A 21,630-nucleotide genomic window follows, 5' to 3' on the forward strand; every position below is an offset into this window, starting at 1 on the left:
GAAGATGTGAACTGATGATAATGATATGATTCACAAGACAACCCTGTGTGGGTGTCTTACCAGTCACTTTAGAAGGCATTCACGTGTACTAGGGAGCAGTGACCATGACTAGCAGATGTTCCTGCAGCGGCCAATGAATGGAAAGCAAGTGGTGCCCTGCTACTGAGGGCTGGCACAACTGACCCTATAGCATGAAAGCAGATGAAAAAGCACAGTGATGGAGAAACAAAGCACAAAAATAGTCCATCTGTATAAAAAACAACAAAAAAAAAGTAGGTTGAAAATAAGTGAAAATAACAGCAACTGACTGTAACTGGGGACAGTGGGCTGGTGGTGATTATGGGGGGGGGGGGGGGAAAAATTCTAGTGTTGGACGAAGAGAAGAGATTCAAAAACAAAAAGAGGCCAGCTTGGTCTCACAGTGAAGAGTAGTCACTAGACCCTGTCTTCAGACACAAGAAACGTGTAGTAGGGAGGACTCACACACAGGATTACTCTGTTGCTTGTCACCACCCCTCACCTGAAGGTTACAGAGCCCTCCATCTACCTCACCCACTTATCTATCTCTCTCTACTTTCCTTCCACGATGCGTGGGTTAGGTTAACTTAAACACCTTGTCCAACAGGTTCTCCCACTCATAATTACCAGATGAAGCAAGCTGAGGGCAATCACCTCTCTAGCTGGCTTTCCCACTGCTGAAAGCAAACAGTGAGCAGATCTTAAGCATGCTAAGGGATCAGCAGCAGAAAACCTACTGACAAAACATGATTTACAAATACAGAAACTAAACAAAGCTGAGAAGGTGAGGAAATTCTGCCTCCCCAACTAGGGGACTGATCCCTTATGCCTTTCTCAAAATGTCGTGGCTCTCAAACTTGCTGAGCCTTGTTCAAATTGTTAGTATATTGTCACTGGTACTTGCACTGTAGACAAATTAGATGGGATCAACAGTCCCTCCAGTTCAGCAAGAATTTACTTTAAAAGCCCTCTGACTCCTTTAAAAACAGGCTTTAAAAGTAGCTGGTATTATAAAAGACAAGTTTTTAGTATCTGTATTACTGTTGAGAGAGCAAATTATTTGGGCCTCCTAGTTTCTAGATGTTAGCACTAGAAACAATGTTTATCCATCCAGAAGCAGAGAGAACAAGAAGTGAGAACATGTCCAAATTAACTAACTGAGATGGATCAAATAATGTATCTGTGAAATAGAAATAAACGAAGAGAAAGAAAAATCTTTTAACACTGTAAGTAAAAGCCCCTCTTGTCTGTGGTTTCAGTTTTAAGCTGGCTGAGCATTTACACCTCATTTCTGCTTTTATCACTCTTTTTTTTCTTGTTATTTTCATTGTTTCTGAGCAGCCAAATTCTGGGGATAGCAAGCTATGGTTTTCCAAATTACTTGTTCTTTGTTTAGTTTTGTATTTTTTAATGATCCCTGCAGGCTAGAGTTTAGATGTGAATTGTCTCTCTGTCCCTAAACAATTACATTCTCTTTTAATCACATTTTAATTATTTTGAAGAACAGTAAACAAATCGTAAAGAAATGTACTGAAGTCCACAGAAAAATAATGGCATTTAAGGATGCAAAACAGCTGACAAAGGAAGCTTTTCCATAAATACAGATGACACTACCTAGAAACATTTGATTTTGGTCCCAGGTGAGTAAAAGATCTTGAGTTTCACAGCAGAGGGCAAGAATACATTATCTTCTGCAAAACGCACTCAGGCCCTTTATTTTTCAATGCTTTGATCTGAAGAGGTTCTCTTCACACCTGTCATCAAAGGACCTTTTACAGCAGTGACAGAAAACTCTTTTAAGTACATTGCCCACTAGGTATGTTTTAGAGACCTATAAGACGAGCAGATGCACAACTTCACAGGAACGGAAACAACTACAACCAACCCACCATTTGCCTTTTGGTCACCAAATCCTAAATCATAAAAGCATGAATTCAATTCTAGCTGTAACCACAAATACTGATGCTTTCCCAATGATTGCCTTGAAAAGGGTAAGTTTTGTAATCAAGAAGTGTTCTGAATTCAACTTAATACACTGTTCTTTGCTACTGCTCTCCTTACCACCACCACCATCACCCACAAACGCTCCTGCCGACATCAGCAAAACCATATCCTGAATTGTCCACGATTCTCCTGTCCCCCTGTAACAGCACTGGGAACTAGCAGCACTACACCAGGACTGCCTGTCACCTGCTTCCTTGGCTCCACACACTGAATTTCGGAAAGCAGTGGCAACCTCCCTGCACGGTATCACCCTGGGAAAAATGTGAAGACTCAAGGGACCGAGGGGTGGGAGCTACTTCCCCATCCCCAGCATACACTTCTTGCTGCTGACCTTGTGCGATGCCAAAATCCCGACCAGTGCGCTGTTGCACCTGGTCTGACCTAAGGAAGCTTTTCTAACACTTTTTTTTTTTAAATTAAACAAAATGACTTATGTTAGCTCAACCGTCGAGGCATGGCTCAGCGCCGAGCAGGGCAGAAGTGGGCAGTGACCGGCTGTTCCCAAAGCGAGACCCGAGGTGTCAGGGCTAAGCAGAAGCACCGGCGACCTCTCCAGCACCATCTGGACGAAACCACCTCGCCTCTGCCCCGGGCACCCCGAGGCCTGGCGGGGACCAGGGCGCCCCGCCGCCGGACCCCTCGTCAGCCCCGTTCCCCCGCAGAGGCCCCCTTTTCCCCAGAGAGCCGCGGGCGGCCGGGCGCTGACCTGGCCCGGGCACTGACCTGGCCCGGGCACTGACCTGGCCCCGGCACTGACTGGGCCCCGGCACTGACCTGGCCCGGGCACTGACCGGGCCCCGGCACTGACCGGGCCCCGGCACTGACCTGGCCCCGGCACTGACCGGGCCCCGGCACTGACCTGGCCCCGGCACTGACCTGGCCCCGGCACTGACCTGGCCCCGGCACTGACCGGGCCCCGGCACTGACCGGGCCCCGGCACTGACCTGGCCCCGGCACTGACCGGGCCCCGGCACTGACCTGGCCCGGGCACTGACCGGGCCCCGGCACTGACCTGGCCCCGGCACTGACCGGGCCCCGGCACTGACCTGGCCCCGGCACTGACTGGGCCCCGGCGCCGGCGGAGCAGCGGAGGCGGGCGGTGCGGCGGGGAAAGGGCCCCGCCGGGAACCGCTGCTGCGGCCTCCGGGCCGGGCCCGCAGCCGCCTGCCCGCGCCCTGGGCTCAGCGGTATCGGAGCAGTCCCGGGCCGAGCTAAGGGAATTTAAAGCTTATTGAGCCCTGGGAGCTGACTTGGGGCTGGCAGAAAAGGTCTCCATACCACATCCATAGAGGGGGGACCCCAAGCACCGAGAGCTCTGCCTAAATTTGCGTCGTTTGCCGCAGACGATGATTGTTATCTCCTAGGTTGCTAAACACTACGTAAGCAGGTCGTCATTATTGTTGTTTCCTGCACCGATCGCCTCCATCTCTGAAAACCAAGCCCTGTGTTTCTATCCAAGTCAGTGTAATTAAAGATCCTTGTTTCTCGGGTGTCTCAGGACACGGTCCCGCCTCAGGTCGCTCAGCTGGGACCCGAATCGCTGCCGGGAGGATCCAGCCTGCAGCGGCGGGGCCCCCGCTTGCTCTGGCTGGTGTTGCGCAGCAGGCAGAAGAGATGTTAGCTCCCTGTCCACGTCCCCACAAGTAGAGACTTGGGCTCCCCATTTTCACATCCATCTATTTTACCTGTCAGCCTAAGTGGGAACTCTTTCCCGCTGTCCTGTTCCTGGCCGCTGTGCCTCCCCGGCTCCAGGTGCCGCTCACCTGTACCCAGCTCTGGCAGCTGGGCCAAAGTGCTGAGCGAACTACCCTTGCATCAAACTGTAATTGTGTAAACTTGAGGCTGGCATAACGTGGCATTGTCACACACAGCCCTGCCCTCGGTTTCCTTCCTTGGAAAAACAAATGCCAGCATCCAGATCAAGGGAAATAAATGGTTTCAATGAAGATTGCTCAGTGCTTTGCATATTCAAAGCGATATGCTATGAGCCAGTCTTTCTCTCTGTGTCCTTGTTAGTACACATACATAAGATGAGTCTGTTTTAAGTATTTGTACCATGGCTGAAAAATGTATCTGGAAATACATCTTCTCCACCTCTATTAAAGCTGTTTTTCAACCCACCTATCAATACAGATGTTCAAAAGTTGGCTTAGTTGATTAAAAATTATGATTGAATATGTAGAGGATTTCAATTAATCATATATTTGGAAAAACGAAAGTTTTGCAAGCTGAACAGATACTTTCAACTTTGTGTTGTTCAGAAAATCGAGAATATGAAATATTCAGGTCCCAGGCAGTGCTATCTTTATACAATAGAAGGATACATTTCCTTATTACAGCACTTCCAGTGTAAGCAGAAATATTGCAGCAGGCAGGCTTGCCTCTTATTTTCCTCTTGGGTTCACAAAGAATTTTTCCAGTAGGATTCAGCCCTGCATTTGTGTCCGGAAAACCTCAGTAACGAGTGAAGCAGCTCTCACCAGGTCCTGCTGCAAGGCCTTGTCCTCTTTCGGAGCGGAGCGATGCCCAGGCACGTCCCAGTTCGGTCAGAAGCAGAGGAGGGGGACGGCGGCTGGAAGCTCGTGGTTTTCCAGGTAACATATTGCCACCTAGCAGCGCTTGGTGGAAGTAGCACAAACCGGACCGGCAGATCCGTAAACCAGTTTGCCTCATTTTTGGTTTCATTGCCTTGTGCCATATAGGACATGATGATAAGACTAGGATGCACTCAGAGTGAAGAATGAGGACTGTAGGAAAATGAACAGGTGAGTGGGATCATCATCGAAAACAGACACTAAAGACCAGACAGGCTGTAACTTTCAGCAGGACGGTGACTTGTCCCTGCATATTTGACTAAACAATAAGAGAGAAAAAGAAAGAAGAGAGAAAAAATGTACAATCCTGAAAAGTTGCTTATTCTTATTCTTGCAAATAATTCCACTGATTTCAACAACACTTTCTCCTTGCATTGCTGAAGCAGTACTGACCTAGGAGAGTCAGGTCACCACCTGAATTATAGAGAATGTGCCCCTTCCCTGTCGCTGACCCAGAAGCTGGCAACAATGTACTGGCTAAAAGAGCAATGCTTCACTTTCAAATTCAAGGCTGCCAGACTGAAATATTGAATTCCAATAGATACAGAGCTTCTGGGTGCTATTTTTACAAATTCCTTTCAGAGCAATGGAACAAATAGATGACAGATCTGGGCTTAGATCTCAGGAATTATTGGATACTAACCAACACATAACTCCATAGTCAGTTCATAAAGGGTATGTAATTGACTGTAATTTTTAGGAGGCAAATATCATCAACTCTGTATGGAAATGTGGCAGGCTAAAGGATGGTGTAACATATACTCCAAAGACTAGACCCACAGAAAAATGCAGACACATGCATTCTATTCCTAAATTCCTGAAATCTTTCTAAAATTTAGATTTCTGGATCCAAAATCAGTGGTATTCAGTTTCTCCTTACAACCTAACCCTAGAGGCTCCCAAATCCCATGGGTGCCTGACAGCTGTGATTCATGGGAAGAGACAATTTATATCAGGTTAGCTAACAAGACCACCACCCCAGCTGTCTCTCCTGTCCTCACTGCAGATATCTGAAATACCCCAGAGCTGCCGCAGCTTTCTAAATGCAGCCCCGCATGCCACGTTACATTTGGTTTGAATTTGTTAGGCAGGGGCTGGCTGGAGACAGGGCAGTCACCGTGAGTATCTCAGAACTGCAGCCTTATCAGTACTTGTATGTCAGCTCGTCCTCCACTTCATGCACCAAAGCCAGTGTGCGAGACTGGGGTTATTTCTCACACGATATTCGATCACTGGATGTGTCTGCAAAGGGCTCAGCTCTTCCCAGGTAGCTCCATACCCATCCTATCGCCATGTGTGATTTTATGTTCTCTGTCCATGTTATTTAAGAATCTCCTCCTGCAGAGCTGAATCCGAGCTCCAGCAAGGTATGTCTGGAAGATGAGGTAAAAGAAACACCTGCCTCTGTAGCACAGCATGGGAAGTGTCACCCATGCCCTCTTCTGCCAAAGCAAACCAGCTCATTTCTCTGGGGGAGGTGCTCTGATCAGGAGGCTGTGGTGTATTCTTGGGAAGCTGAGGGAAAGGAGCCCTGGCCCCTGTGCCAAAAGCTGTTTCTCTTGATAAAGCATAATGAAATATTCATCAGGCCAGAGAGCAGGAGAGAGGTTCAGCATGGCCACAGCTTGGTGCTTGCTCACACTCTCAGTGACTCAGCAAATACTGAGGTATTTAAACATTAATAGCTACTTAAGTTAGTGTATGACTCTATGGTCTCGAAGGTCTTTTCAAACCTAAACTGTTCCATGTTTCCGTGCCATATAGGGCAACTTGAACAGGTAGGATGAAGTGTGTTCTTGCTCTGCAAAGTCCTGTCTGGTTGCAGCTCACCATGGGAAGAGTGGGCTCGGTGGAACCAAAAAGGGCCATCAGGCCCCTGCCACGTGCTCTCACCTTTCACTTCACCAACACTGTAATTTGATTAGATACTAATTTTCTGATAGAAAATATGTACAGTACAAAAATATGCTTGTGTGTGGTGTACCATCCTACACAGGATAAGGTCTGGTTTCACAAGACAAAATACCAGCCCACTTCCACTGGGAGGTGGTGGTCCCACACTTCTTCCTTCTCCTTCCTGGGTGTGAGAACCAAGGGTGAGCCAGCGGAGCTCACAAACTGGCAGGAGACTTTTAGTTTCTCTTTTGATTCCAGGGCTAAGGACCAGCTTGGCTTGCTGCTGGTGGAGCCTGAGGGACACAAAGCAGGGGAAAGAAGATGGAGGAAACTAAAGGAGGAAGACTATCCTGTTTTAGCAGCACTGAGTTATCAAATGGGCTCAGTTGTATTATTAGTTCTGACTCTCCCAATGGCTCTCAGGGCTTTGCCGATTTGAGGGGAGGAAGTGGGTTAGAAATACATGGCCCAGGGCAAAGCTGAGAGGTGCATGACTGGGTCCCCCTGTTTTGAGGGGACAGCCAGCCACTGGGACAGGCTAATTGTACTGGAAAACTCCACCCTAAATCTCTTTGAAGATCTGCCTTTCTTTCCTTCACTTCCTTAGGCCTCTTTTGCTACTCTGTTCCATAAAACTTTCAGGAAAAAAATGCATCCTTTTCTCCAAGAGCATTTGAATCACACCAAAGTAGGCCAGGTGATAATTGCGCACCACATTGTAGTGCTGCTTAAATGTCAGATGTTAATTAAAGCCTTTCCTGAAAATGGGTCATTAATTAGGGCAAATGCAGCCATTCTTTATGGATTCTAACTAATCTGTGAGTAAAAGCATTATTTCAACACCGGTATTGAAATTGTTAATTTTTATTTGTCTGAGGTGTGTTTGTTATTGAAAGAAAAACAAGTGAAAAAAATTATAACTCCTTGAACTTATTGTTCTTTCTTTTAAAGACAGTTTTACATAAATATTTTGGCACAAGAATATTCACGCATACACACATTGCAATAGGAACATTTCAGTATTAGGTCCAGATGTCTCTAGCAGTTGTATAACCTTGGTAGGAATGCTTAAATGCTGTAGATATTAAATACAGCTCTGACCTGCAAAAACAGCCTGTTGTGGCACTTCACTTGTGTCTTTCTGTTCTTAAGAAAATGGCACCATCTGCATGAATAATGGTACACCAAAATGTTTGCTAACTCAGGGCCAAAAAGTATGGCATGTGTTTCCTTTGAAACTTTTCTGAACAACTGGGAATTATTGAGGAGAATCATAGTATTGATAAAGGATCTAAGTGTTCAAGAGTTAAGATATATATCCAAGCCTTGCAGCTTAACCATCTTGCTTTTTGTCACTTTGGCCTGGATTCAGCAAAGCAATTAAGCCCCTAAATAGCACCATTGATTTCTGTGACACATAAGCAGTTGGTTGAATCAGGCCCACTCTGCCTGCCAAAGCGCATTCCTTCTTGCCTCCCAGTGTATTAGAGATTTTGGAAGAGCAGTTCCAGTTATTATCAGTAGCTGTAACATGAAATCATGGTCTACACTGGCATTTCTGTGCCTAGATACCTCTGCAGGAGGTCCATGTATGAGAAACTGTGCAGAGATCTGGCTGAAGATTTTAGTCTTTCGTGGCAGCACTGCCACACTTCCACAAAACATGTGGTTGAGCACACTGCTGCAGACACCATCCATTGAAAGATCTTCATCATCACAGCAGCTACATCTCTGCAGCTATAGCAGAGTGGCTGGTGGAGCCTGAGGGACACAAAGCAGGGGAAAGAAGATGGAGGAAACTAGAGGAGGAAGACCATCCTGTTTTAGCAGCACCGAGTTATCAAATGGGCTCAGTTGTATTATTAGTTCTGGCTCTCCCAATGGCACTCAGGGCTTTGCCAATTTGGGGAGAGGAAGTGGGTTAGTAATACATGGCCCAGGGCAAAGCTGAGAGGTGCATGACTGGGTCCCCCTGTTTTGAGGGGACAGCCAGCCAGGAGACAAACCCTTGATACAGGAGTGACCTCTTGAAGTCTGGCCATTGCAAAGAAACCCCTGTATCTGCCATGCCAGAGAAGCGACTGTTGTACATGGAGACCATGAGGCGGTGGGGGCACAAGTCCTGCAGCCATTTTGGGCACTGGGACATGGGTGAGTGACACACTGACCACCAGATTCCCAGCTCCAGTTCCTATGGTTGCTGGTCACAGAAACACTAAATTGACGTTGTTTTTGTTTAACACATTGTTCTAGTTCCCCTTTTCACGTGAAGAGAGTGGTTCCAGGTAAAATGGAAAATGCTGTGCTGTGATGATTGTTGCTAAATGAGAAGAACTGGAATATTTTCAGGTACCTCCTTTTTAAGGTAGAACTATCCCCTGCTCTCATCTGTCATTTTGTTCCTATTTGATCTTTCCTGGTCATCACTACTTTTCACTCATGATATTTTTCTAGTTCGCACTTTATAGAGAAAGAAGAAATTGTGAGAATTAAGTGGTGGAAGGAGGTGCAGATCATTCCTTTTTAAAAGCAGAGATGGTTTTATTTTTCTCAAGTACATGTTACATATGTGTATCACTTGCACAGCTGAAATATTTCAGAAGATGGATAATGAGGTTGTCAGCTGGGTCGGGGAGAGCTGCCTGCTGAATCCTGTGACTCCAGGTTCACCACAGCTACTGGACTTTATATGGGAAAGTTGACCAGCTTAGAGCTTATCGTGTAGTAGCCAACATTAAATAGAAGCATAAAGCACGTGAAAATAGTGTAATGGTAAAAGGGGTAATTAAAAAGAGAAGCTTCTGACTGTCACTGGAGATTTCGTGGTATTAAATCTGGATATTTTAATAATATTAAAGAAGGTTTGATGGCTCTGATAATGTCTCTGAAATAGTTAATTTAGACTAAATTAATTTATAGCTACATGTTAGTGTTTTTTAACTATTGCAAAAAGCTGGGTTTGTATATTTCTTTGTTTTTACAGAAAAAAAAAAATCTACTATTCTTAAGACCTTTAAACATTAATGAGGCCCTGCGCTTCTCCTCATTGAAAACATAATCCTGTACAGATGTAATGTTCTAACTCACTTCTCTTTTTAACAGTTTCAAAATTTACTGCTTTTGTGGTTTAGTTCAAAGCTAAAAGCAAATGCAGAGAAGTTTGGAAGCAAAATAAACCTCTAGGGATTTTTGTTATGTACTGATGCTTCCTGTCCTGCCCCATTTACCTCTGTCAACAGAAGGCAACAGGACAAACAGCATACAAAACCCCTCAGTTAAGTGTTTGGGGTTTTTTAAAATAAATAAATCCAACCTGAAGTAACACCTAACATAAATAACACTGGACTATTGATGTCTCTGAGTTACCTTATTGGTCACGCTATGTTTTCATTAGCAGTGCAGTCAAATCTTATTTTATTTAACTTGATCTAGATAGGTGTATGTTGCCAGCTGGCCTGAAGAAACAGGGGTGCAAAATCCCTGGACTATCAAAGGTAACCAGGGGACGGCAGTCTGGAGTCAGCATAAGTGTAAATTTATAGGATTTGTGTCCCTGAAGCAGGGCTGCTCCTGCTTGCATTGGCTGTGCATAATCTGGTTGTACAGTCAGACAGCTTTATTTCAGGACTGCTGCGGAGCACATCTGAAAATATGGCCAGCCTACCCTGACAAGGAGGAGCATAAAGAAATGAACACTTTGCCAGTTTTATCATATCTCTTACCACCTCTCAGATACATGTGAATAAAATAGAATTTGGAATATTAAAAAAGCCTGAATCTCTACAGAATTCCTGCAGAATTCCTTTCTGCTTTCTGGTGCTTCAACATGTACTTCCCAGCAATACACAAGAAAACAAAGGGTACAAGCTTTTAACTGCTGAATCAAGTGAATGAATCACAGTTAATAATTTATTTAATGCACACAAATTTATTTTTCTATTCCTATAAAGCTGGTGATGAGGTACCATGTCATCATTTCCAGAGGTGCTTAGGATTTCTGTTGGTCTTCTCTTTACACTTGTTAGCCAGGATGCACCAATCAGCTCAGAGGGCAGCTGGCCCGTGTGTGTGTGTGTGTTAAAGGGGAGTCTCCTGCCTTTCCCTTTACCTGCCCTTCCCCTTTGCAGAATGAGGGATGGATGACTAGACAGACATTCTCTATAGTGTGTTTTCTAACAGTAGGTACTGGTATTATTGTTCGTCAAAAGTCATCAGACATTTGTGGCCATATGGTGTGCTGTGTAGTATTCCATTTGCTGTTTCTCATCCAAGCAGGAAGAGATCAGTAGCAGCATGATCACATATTAAAAAAGAACAGCAACAAACCAACAAACAAACAAACAAAACCCAAAACAAACAAAAAAAAGCACTGCAAGCAAAAATAGAAGAAATTAATCTTTCTACAGACTTGACACAAAGGTGTTGCATGGTGTATTAGCCTCACTTCAAGCCCTAGGTGGTTAAAATCCTGCCTGGGGCCCTGGCACCCAATCTGTCTGCAACTGTTTGGGAGTCTCAGAACAGCTACCATGCTGCAAGTGTCATTAAGGAAGGATTAGGCAACTAGAGAAAAGGTGAACCTGTTGCATACAGGTAGAACTTTATAAAATGAAGGCCCTGTTGCCTTTGTAAAATCATGGCTCAGGCCTGTTACTTCTGCTAGAGAAGGACCATGGGAAAGAGGCATAGCTGAATTAGAGGTAGAAAAACATGCTGCGTGATTATCGTGCGTTCACCCAGTGGTGTTTGGTTGAATTAAGCTTGTTGTGCTTTAAAACTGTGTAAACAGCTAAGAAACTATAAAAGACACTGTGTGGTGTTAAAGATAAGTTTTCTGCCTTCTGAACGGAGTTGGTGTGTGTGATTCGTGAGTGTTGCGTCCGTCTCAACTGCAACGTGAACCAAGAGATTTGTCTGAACACAGTGCACAAGACACGCTCTGTCTGTCACCTGCTGGATCACAGCAAGGTCAGAGTACCCCATAAGTAGCATTAGCACTCATGTATTTATGCCACTCCACTCTCTTTCTGTATTGCTCTCTTGGTGCACCTCAGCTGTTTGTCAAACAGCTACAACAACAAATCCTTACCAAGTAGAAGAGAGGCTGAAATACCACGGAAATGCATGTGGTACAGGTCTTGGAGAGGAAGGTGGAAAAAAAAATTCCACCAAAAATGCAGGGGTGGCTGGCTGATCTCATCTCTTGGTGGACTCCAGTGCAGCTGACTCGTGGGTCCCTGCAGTAGCCCCTGGCTCCAGCTACTGCCCTTACTCAGTCAGAACCAGGACTAACTTCTGGCTGAGCCACTGCTTCTCACAAAGGTTTCTCAGAAAAGATAAAGGCTTTTTCCATGCTGTGACTAAAAATCTGTCCTGTTGTAACTCGTAAAGCCTTCGTCAATACAAGGTAATGTGAATAAGCTCCTCCACACTAGAAAATAGAATAGCCTCGGAACATTTATTTCAAGAGACTTTTTTCAGGACTCTTCTTTTGTCAAACATGAAAAATAAGAAGTAGAAAACACTAGAAGTGATTCTCCAAAATTTTTTCTGTATTAGCTGCCATGTGAGCTTATTCCTCTTCCTACTGTGCCCTGCCAACACATAACAACCTTGGACTTTTCAGGTCCCTGACATACTACCGTGCCTCATATTGCATTTGGAGTGGAATCAATACTAGTTCAAAGAGCACAAAAAATTCCATTATTTACTAAATCATAGTGTATATTTAGAGCTGTATGGAGGGAGAGGATGATGGACTAGAGCAAGACCAACATTCATTACCCCCTCCAAGCCCAGGAGACTCGCTGCTGGGACTAACTGGACATTTTTTCCTGTGAGCAAGAAAAGCAAGGAGAAGTAATTTCCTCTGGATTTGTGCCTGCCTGGTGGCTCATCTAACTCCTTTGTAACAACACAACATTCCCCATAGGGCACCCCAAGGCAGAGGCAGTAAACCCCAACATACATGCTGGCTGGCTCCTGGTGCAGTGGGTGACCACTTCTGGAAAGAGAGAACAGTAGTTATTTTGCTTAAATTTCCCTGGGGCATTCATTTGAGTCGACTCAGCTGATTTATCTGAAACTATCAGGAATCTGAATACCTTTGAGACCTGCACACCCCTGTCAGACTTGGCTGACATAAAACAAAAGTTTCAGAAACTGTCAGGGAAGTGACTGACGTGCAGACAGCATAATTTTCAGGATAAAAATCATAGTAAAAAATGGGATGTTCACACATACGTTGTACTTCTTTATTTGGATTCTTCAAATCCAAAGAATTTGGATCACATTTTTAAGAGTGCTGAAGAAGTAAACTGAACTTTAAAATTAAAAATGGATAATCTCACACAATTATTTGACTCACGTTTGGAAATTTAAACTGACAAAGTTTCTGGTATATAAAAAAATTTCCTGCTTTCACTGTTCTCCAGTGTATCAAAGTCTTTTTGACATTTTATTTGCACTGTGTGCTCTGAGATCCCTTTCCAGGTGCACTCAGTCTGATACATGGAGACTTGTAGCTCACAGCAGTTCACATCAGGGAAAGCCTCCACTTTTTCCTACACAGGCAGCATTTGTGATAAATATAGCTGTCCTCTGACACCATACTTACACACATAAGGCCTGTGCTGCATCAAAGGACTGCACGCATCCCTGTCACCTTGCAAGCAGGATGAGCTCACAAAAGAAATTTATGCTGAAACAGGTTCATCTGACCAAGATATTCAGGACTCCTTGGCACACTTTCCAGGATATTATAGCTTATGTGATATGGGTAGTTTAAGGACTTTACCTGCCTTTTCTGGCTCTCTCAGAAACACAATGTGGTAGCCTACAACCCAGGAACCGTGTAGTTTTCATCCCCTTGTAGTAATAATATTTATTTCTTTCATGGGGGCTGCTCCTCTCTTCTTGCCTTATTAAGTCAAAGCAGGAAGGAACAAGGAGCAAGGCATTAATAACAATGGCAAGTTTATACAGTAAAGGCAGAAGGGAAGTGTCAGGAGAGAAACAAAAAAAAAAAAAGATGAGGGGAAGAGGATGGGTGAGGTGTTGTGCACAGATTGCTTCCTTGGTCTCACCAAGACTGGAGATAATCACATCTATTTGCAAAGATGATATTGTCTGGTCAACACTTTTGGCACAAAACAGAAGGATCCCTTGCTGCAGCCATGCTTTTTGTGCTCTCAGCTACAGGACTTGTGCTGATAGGTAAACACTGTCTGTGTCATATATCAATGCCCAAGTGTCATTCTGTCTGTGACAGCTGTATGACAGAGGTCGTAATCCATTTACTGAGGCTTGGGTGAGAAAACCAAGATTAATTTCTCTAGCATGTAACACTTCATGGTGACCCAGCTGGAGAAGAAACATAGATAGATAAATAGATATAGAGAGAGAGAGAGAATGTGTGTGCCAACAAATTATATTGGCCCAGTTTGACCTCACCATAGTTTGAAATGTTGGCATATTTCATAACCTTGAGGTATCTACTCTACATAGCCTTGCCTCAGCATAAAACAAGAATGATATCTTTAGCAGCAGGACCACCTTAGCTTGAGACTCTCTTGAGGGTGGGTGCTGAGAGTAGACACAGAATTACTGTTCGGGCACATCCTTTAGCCTCACATTCAGGTGCCGCACTGATTTTCTACAAGAAATGCAATGAGGGGCTGTTCTTAGTCCCGGGAATTTGAAAGTCTTAGAAACAATGTGATTGGCAGGAACGTGTACCATGTAGCTCATCCTACATTTGCCCCAGCACATTTATTTGCCCCAGCACATGTAGCTCATCCTACATTTGCCCCATTTCTTTCCCAGCAGGAGCCACTGCAACCATGGCAGACGGGGTGTGAGCTTCCAGCCTGACTACCCACAGCTCATGAGGGCCAGAAACAGAAGCTGCAAGCTCTGGTGCTCCTGCTGTTATCTAGGACTACCATGACATAGGTCTGGGACAATTTTTTGCTTTCAAAGAAATAATGGAGGAACTTCTGGTCATCTCAGCATTTCTTTCAGATTAAATAAAGTTATTAGTCATTAGTAGTAGTTCTATACAGTTGCAAGGTAACTGAGCAATAAATACATCAGAAAAACATAGTGTAAAAACAGTGTTTTTACTAATAATAAGCCAATTCAAATTCCCTGTAGAGTCAGATGAATGGGGAAAGCAAATTTTTGCAGTAGGGCAGAGGAACAGACGATGCAGGAACTCATGCCTTCTGATCAGCAAATCAATATGATTACACAGAGGCTTCTTATTGTTTAAAATACACTCCACTCACACATCTCACAACTTTGACATACTCTACTTGTTGCAGTGGGGATCCTGCAACACGCATATATCAAACCAGGAGTCCCGTGGAAAGGAAATATATATGGACAGACAGATTCTTGATAGCTGTTTCAGAGAGATGTTTATTTCTCCAGCCGCATGGCCGGAGCTCTGCTGAGGAACTGTTCCAGTCACGGGACCAAGGGTCCTTCTGCCCGCGCAGGGAACACAAACCAACCAATGGGAACGAGGCTGAGCAGGGGCAGGGAAGCCCCGTGTCTGTGCCCTCAGGGCCCCTCTCCCAGGGCTACACGGCGGGGGAGGGACCCCAACACCTCACCCGTTTTATTTTAATAAAAGGAGAATGAAAACAACTGGATAAACATTACAAGAACAGTTTCAAAACAAAACAAGCCACCCTCCTGAGTCTTTAAATGTCCAAACAGATTCTGTGGAACATCTTAAGGCTGACAGAAGGGAGACAGAACTCTCTGAGCATGCTTTGTGGGGAAACTGAGGCAGGAGAGGGTTTGACTTCTTCCCTCCCCTTTTTCATCCTCCACTCGGCATTGGAAAGGGATTTTTGGGGAAACAATTGGCAAAAGCATGGTTTTGTGAGGGAAACCATGGGTGAAAAAACGGATTGGGAATACACTGGGGGTAATAGGACATAGGGTAAAAGGGAAAGGTGGGATTAGGAAAGGGAAACTGTAAGGAGGGCTTACAATGGAGATATTGTCTAACATGACTACGATTTTTTGCATATATACTGCCTTTTACAGAAACACCATCAGGCCCAGTGACCTGCGATGCTTGTAACCCTTTTCTCCCTAGTACAATATTAAATTCCACCACCTCTCCATCTCCCAAGCTTGGGATCCATTTTTCAGGGTTATTCTTTTTAATAGCAGTTCTATGCACAAATATGTCTTGCTGGTTGTCACATCTTGTTATAAAACCATAATTTTGCTTAACATTATACCATTTTACTATCCCTAAGGTCTTAGTTACTATGATTTTTTCCTTTTTCCGAGTGGCTGCTGTTTTCTGTCTCGCTGCGTCTTTGCTCTCTCTTTCGGTCGCTCCCGTGTTGGAATTGTCGGAGCTGCTCATGCCTGCGCGCTCTTCCCGGGGTCGCGTTCGGGGCTGCGCGGGCCGGGCCGGGCCGCGCCGCTCAGTTCTCCGTGCGTCGCCTCCTCTGGTCGCAGCTTCGCTGCCGCTGCCGGGCGCTGCACCCACGTCTCGGCCGGGCCCCCGAGCGACGACCCCCCCGCGCCCTGCTCCAGCGCGCGTCTCGGCTGGGTGCGGCTCCGCTCCACCGCCACCGCCGCCAGCCGCCGCCCGCGCGCCGCCCCTCTTGGTCGGGCGTTCATGGGGCTCGCTCCATGACGCGCTGCGCGGGGCTGGGCGGGCACCGCCGGGTCCCGCCGCTCCCGCCGCGCCTCACTCCGCCACCGACACTGCGGCTTGCGTGGCTCCGCCCGCGCGCGGGAACTGCCTCGCTGCTGCTCGCAGAGCGCTCGGTGCACGTGGCCTGGGCCGCACGGTCCCTGCGCCAGGCTTCCCTTCGCCAGGACACAGCTGACATTGCTCAACAGTCTCGGTAACCAAATAATATTCACGAAAATATTCTTCCATCGGCATATATTTTGACTCCAGTATTAACTGTGTCCAAACGGTTTTCCAAAAGCCCTTGGTAAGAATTAAATCCCAAGAAACATAGAAAAAGTTCTTAAACAACCATGCCAGGAAGTGTTTCAGTTCTTTTTGAGCTTGAATCAAGCTAAAATTTACAAATCGTTGTTCAAGAATCATTTTAAGTTTAAGATAAATGTCCATATGCGGCTCTGAGAGCCAAGAGTCTTCCCACGGTTCCTCCATAGTTTAGATATGGAATAGCAAAGCAAAACCAAGAAGAGGAATCCAAAGTTTCCAGGGTTTACTCACACAAATCAGTCGCTTAGGGATCGGGGATCGTTCTGCTCTCAATTCTCCACCATTTGTTGCAGTGGGGATCCTGCAACACGCATATATCAAACCAGGAGTCCCGTGGAAAGGAAATATATATGGACAGACAGATTCTTGATAGCTGTTTCAGAGAGATGTTTATTTCTCCAGCCGCATGGCCGGAGCTCTGCCGAGGAACTGTTCCAGTCACGGGACCAAGGGTCCTTCTGCCCGCGCAGGGAACACAAACCAACCCATGGGAACGAGGCTGAGCAGGGGCAGGGAAGCCCCGTGTCTGTGCCCTCAGGGCCCCTCTCCCAGGGCTACACAGCAGGGGAGGGACCCCAACACTACTCATACACAACTTACACAGTTCACTTACTCATACATTTTATAACTTACAACTTCCACATACCACACTACTTATACATCTTACTTACACATGTTACTCTACCAATACATTTTACAACTTATCCATAATACAGTACATATACATTTTGCAACTGCTGTGCAGGAGATCACACATTGCTTGATTGGTCTCTCTATTTTGTCCATGAGCTCCACACACACTTTTCTGATAATATGATTGGTTTTAATCTAGTACAGCACAGTCCTTTTCCATCTATTCCTTGCTGTCTTGGTATTTAGGTTTTCAGCTTCTTCTTTCCCAATTCAGCACAGTTTACCTTTCAGTCCTTGATGAACTCCTGAGGGCTCTAACAGGTGGGGCTCCTGATCCAAGCAAGCAGCATCGAGATGATGACAGCAACAAAACCCATCCAGTGATCAGCAGCCAAGTTAGTCCAGGAAATCCAAACAACAAGACAGCAAAGGACAGAGAACAGATATAAGCCTATCCCACCCCTTCTCCCCCCTCAAACCTTCAGCCTGGAGCTTAAAAACCCTCTTGGGGCTGATGTGCTGTAGCTGAAGGTGGAAAGGCCAGGTGAAGCTGGTGGGGGTAATTCCAGCCTGGTCCAAGTTTGAGGGGTCTGGTAAAAATAACTAAAAATGGTTTGGCTGGGGCACACTATCAAGGTTCAAATACTTTACAACAATAGAACATCATAGCTGCCACTGTGTTGATGTTTGTGGTACAGCTTCAGGGAAGACAACACATCAATCAATATAGATTTTAGTTTGGCTTGGTATTCCCAGGACAGGCTTTACTTCAAGAAGCAAATAACATGAAGCCTTGTACCCGAGGTTTGCCTCAGAGTGGAAATTCTGGAGTTGCAGCTTCTTGATAGGAAGAGACCTCAGCTCCTCATTTACTGCTACCTTCACCTCTCTGTGAGGGGCAGCTATCCTTTCTGCAACAGAGGTGCCGGAGCAGTTGCACTGACAGGCAGGTCCCGAGAGAGAGGTGATGCTGAACAGGTGAGGCAGGCAGCCCATGCCAGTAGCAGTTGTCTGCACCAGGGGAGTCACACAGAAGCCAGGCTGAGGCTTGTGCATCACCTATGCCTTGGCTCAGTTCCGTCATCCTCCTGCCTGCACCAGGAGGAGGTACCAGCTTCTACATGGCCCTTTGTACCAGCAGAGAAAAAGTCATGATGTGAGCTAATATGAACCAGTTAATACCGTGTGAGAAATCCTTCATGTTTTTAGGTGAGAATATAGACACCTGTTTTTTAAGCACAGGGGTGGAGTGGGGAATAAACCATGGGAATAAATGCCAAGAGAACCAGTGGGGCTTTTATCTCTTCACGTACATTCAACTCAAACATCTTCCAATCAAGTTCTCAAATAACTACACAGTGTAGGGATAAGTGAGTGAAATACAATGCCCTGTTTTTTCAGGTGATCAGATGAGGTAGTTCCCTCTATCCTGAGCTCAGAGTTTATAAATCAGTATCCAATACCAAGTACCTTCTTTAGTATGCTGTGTTAGAGAAGGATAAAACCAAGCATTTTAAAGCATATCACTGTGGGCAAGGGATGTGTGATTTTATATCCTAAACTTCAGTTAATGCTGTCCCAAACTGCAAGCTGTGACTGCCCTACAAAGCCTATGTAGACATGTAGCTGCCAGAACAGGACTTGACAGCTGTATCTCTGTAATCCAATAATCCAGTATCACCCCTACGACTGGCCTGCCTCCGCTCACACCATCACAGACAAGCAACAGAAGCTATATCACCATAATTGTGAAAAGGCCTGGATACAGTCATCAGACAAAAGCAGGTATGTGTCCATCTTACTGGAGATATTCCAACACATGTTCCAGAAAGTGTGTTTTCAGCTGTCTCACAGGAGACTGTTTCCCAGTCTAGTTGTGGGAAGAAATCAGCTGTCTGCTGTCCATGAACTGCTTTTGCAAGGTAAGATGTAGACAAGGTGACCGACTTTAATCAATAGCACAGGGAAACTGGTGGTGTATAAACCTGACAAAGTTGACTTTTATGAAGGATCTCCAAAATGACCATGGTTTGAGCAGCTGCTTCCACCACCCTGAACTGCACTACCTCAGCCCAGCCTCGGCTCTCCCCTTAGTGACCCACCTCCTCATTTTGTCTCAGTGATTCAACCAGAGAAAACCAATTTTCTAACATTTTTGTGCAGAACACATGTATCTGCCATTTTAAGATGCAATGCTGGGGCTAGTTCCCAGTTCCTTTGTGTCCTCAGCTGTATTCAGTTGATGACCTGAGACTTCCACCAACTCACAGCAGCTACAAAATGCATTTCAGGGTTATGGACACTGTGTATCTGTGATGCTGCAGAACAGCAGACTGATGGATCTGACCAATGTGGTAATCAAGTACATGGGAACCTGTGTGGGAACAAACAGGGTAGTGTAAAAAGAGTTGATTATGGGCAGGTTTTTTGGGAGAATTAAGAAAAAAAATATCCTGCAGGGGCCTAGACACAGGATATTTTGAAATTGTTCATCATGAAATTCAGTTATTGCTCTGCAGATCTATGCCAGTGAATACTCTACTCTCTTCCATACAGTTACCAGGGAAATTAAATAGGAGGTTGTTGCTATTTCAAGACTCAGAATGAAAAATAAAAGTGCTGGTTTACTGCAGCACAAATTTGTAGGGTCTCTCCAGGCCAGGCTTTTGAAACAGACTGAAAAGTGTGGTTTGTTTTTTGTTTTTTTTTTTTTATTTTTCATGTCAAAAGTAGACTTAGGCTCTGATTTTCCGAGGAGGAAAAATTGTAGTGGAAATGTGTGCCCCCCTACCTTGTCTGCAGTACGTAGTAAAAGAAAAAAATGTGCAGATGCTACCAAGCTCTGCCTTAGTTAAAGACAGTTTAATGACAGGAGTACTTTTCTGCTGTTAAACTACTCGATGCCCCACTTGTAACACCTGGTAGGTACTCTGACAGCTACACACTGATACAATGAAGTCTCCAAGAGAAGCTTACAGCAGTTCTCAAGGCTCAAAGATGTTCTGGGGCTGAAGAACGAGAGCTTCAAACAGGAATTTCTGTGACATGAACCAAGAGCATTCCCTCCTTTCCAGGAAGTCTGGTTTCTTTTTCATTACAAACCTAAAAAAGCTTAAATGTATATTGAGGCAGGGATCTGGCATTAAACAATGAGGATAAATGTGGAGAAGCAGAGCTATTTGCTATACAGATTTATTGCTCCAAGTCCCTACAGGAAAAGCAGTGGCAAGCAAAACCCTTCCCTAAGTTATATTTTGATAACTTCATAAAATGAATGAATGGTATTATATCCTGAAATTCACTTGCAGTTTCTCTGAAACTTGCTCTCTGCTCTGTAATGGCACATCGAAAGCATCATCCTCTGCCGTTGCTGCCCCAAGTCACAGGAATGAATGATCTCCTGTGAGGAAAAAAATCTTCATTGCATTGACAGCACATCAAATGCCAGAAGTCCTCAGTGGGTTCTGTTTAAATGAATGTCGAGGGACAAGCGTAAGAAGAGCAGGTTGTTTATCAGGCACTGCTGGGGAGTGACTCTTCTCTGCAGGGACATGCTCCCTCAGCTGACTCAGGGATCACTGGGGTAGCATGGAGTTAAATGGTGTCTCTGGCAGAGCACAAGTCCCTTGGAAACAGAATAGCCTCTCAGCAGAGCCAGACACTGTCCACCAGGCTGTACCCTGCAGGGCAGCTGGCACACGCCAGGCACCACCGTACCTGGAGGTGCGGCACCGCTGTGCCCTGAGCTCATGTCAAAAGTGACACAAGCCATCTTCAAATTCTGCTTCATTCCTCTGCTGTTCTCCTCTCTCTCCCTGCCTGTAGCTACAAACGTAGCACAAGGACTTGCGCCTGTCAGCTTTGTGAAACGTTTACCATAAACAACTCAAATTGTGATTCTTGCTAGAAATACCACAAGGGGGAAGAATTGGGTTATTTACAGGGCAGCATTTACTTAAAACATTTGGTTTGTTCAGTCCAATTAAGACTGAGATTGCTCTTCAAATCCTTTGTTGGGAGAGGCAGGGAAAGAAAGAGGAGAAAGGATAGGGTGAAAGTAATCCCTAAAATCCGAGGCAAACTCAGTCAAGCAACTCTAGTTTTGTATCTAGATGGGGCATACTGAAGTTTTGCGCTGTATTGGTTAAAAAAAAAAAAAAAAAAAAAAAAATCTGGCTCATGGCAAATCAATCCCTTTCAAAAGGGCTCTTAAGCAAACTCTTTTTCTCTAAGCTTTCCACTAATCTGTTCAGCAATAGGTTTAACAGACTGCCCAGTTCTACACCTGACAGTACTTCCTGCGGCTTTAATAATAAATCACTGAAACCAACCACAGTAAGATTGTGCCATGGCAGCACAGCTAGTTGAAGTGCCTTCAGGTTCACTGGGTTTAATTCTTGTTTAAAAAGTTTTTTTCCTCATCACTCTAATGGCATCTAAGCACCTTGGTGGAAAATGGAAATGCCAGTCACCCTTAACAGGTTCACTTCA

General features: G+C 45.1%; 1 protein-coding gene and 1 long non-coding RNA gene across 10 annotated transcripts in view; one reads left to right on the forward strand and one right to left on the reverse strand.

Annotated features, from left to right (window-relative positions):
• ECHDC1 (ethylmalonyl-CoA decarboxylase 1) overlaps window positions 1-4,573 on the reverse strand; it is a 42,375-nt gene extending 37,802 nt beyond the window's left edge. Inside the window, exon 1 of one of the 9 annotated variants that reach the window (XM_048296207.1) lies at window positions 4,503-4,573. Coding sequence is in view for 1 of the 9 variants with exons in the window: in XM_048296208.1 (XP_048152165.1) it covers window positions 1,633-1,642 (10 nt within the window). In the remaining 8 variants the exon portion in view is untranslated. The other 8 variants (XM_048296209.1, XM_048296210.1, XM_048296211.1 and 5 more) reach the window with 8 other exon arrangements.
• LOC125322479 lies at window positions 4,531-7,434 on the forward strand. The gene is made up of 3 exons (XR_007202018.1): window positions 4,531-4,616; window positions 4,725-4,787; window positions 6,771-7,434. It is a non-coding gene; the product is annotated as an uncharacterized LOC125322479 (long non-coding RNA).
• The last annotated feature ends 14,196 nt before the right edge of the window (window positions 7,435-21,630 follow it).

This window comes from Corvus hawaiiensis, chromosome 3, assembly GCF_020740725.1.
Source record: "Corvus hawaiiensis isolate bCorHaw1 chromosome 3, bCorHaw1.pri.cur, whole genome shotgun sequence".
Lineage (NCBI taxonomy): Eukaryota > Metazoa > Chordata > Aves > Passeriformes > Corvidae > Corvus > Corvus hawaiiensis.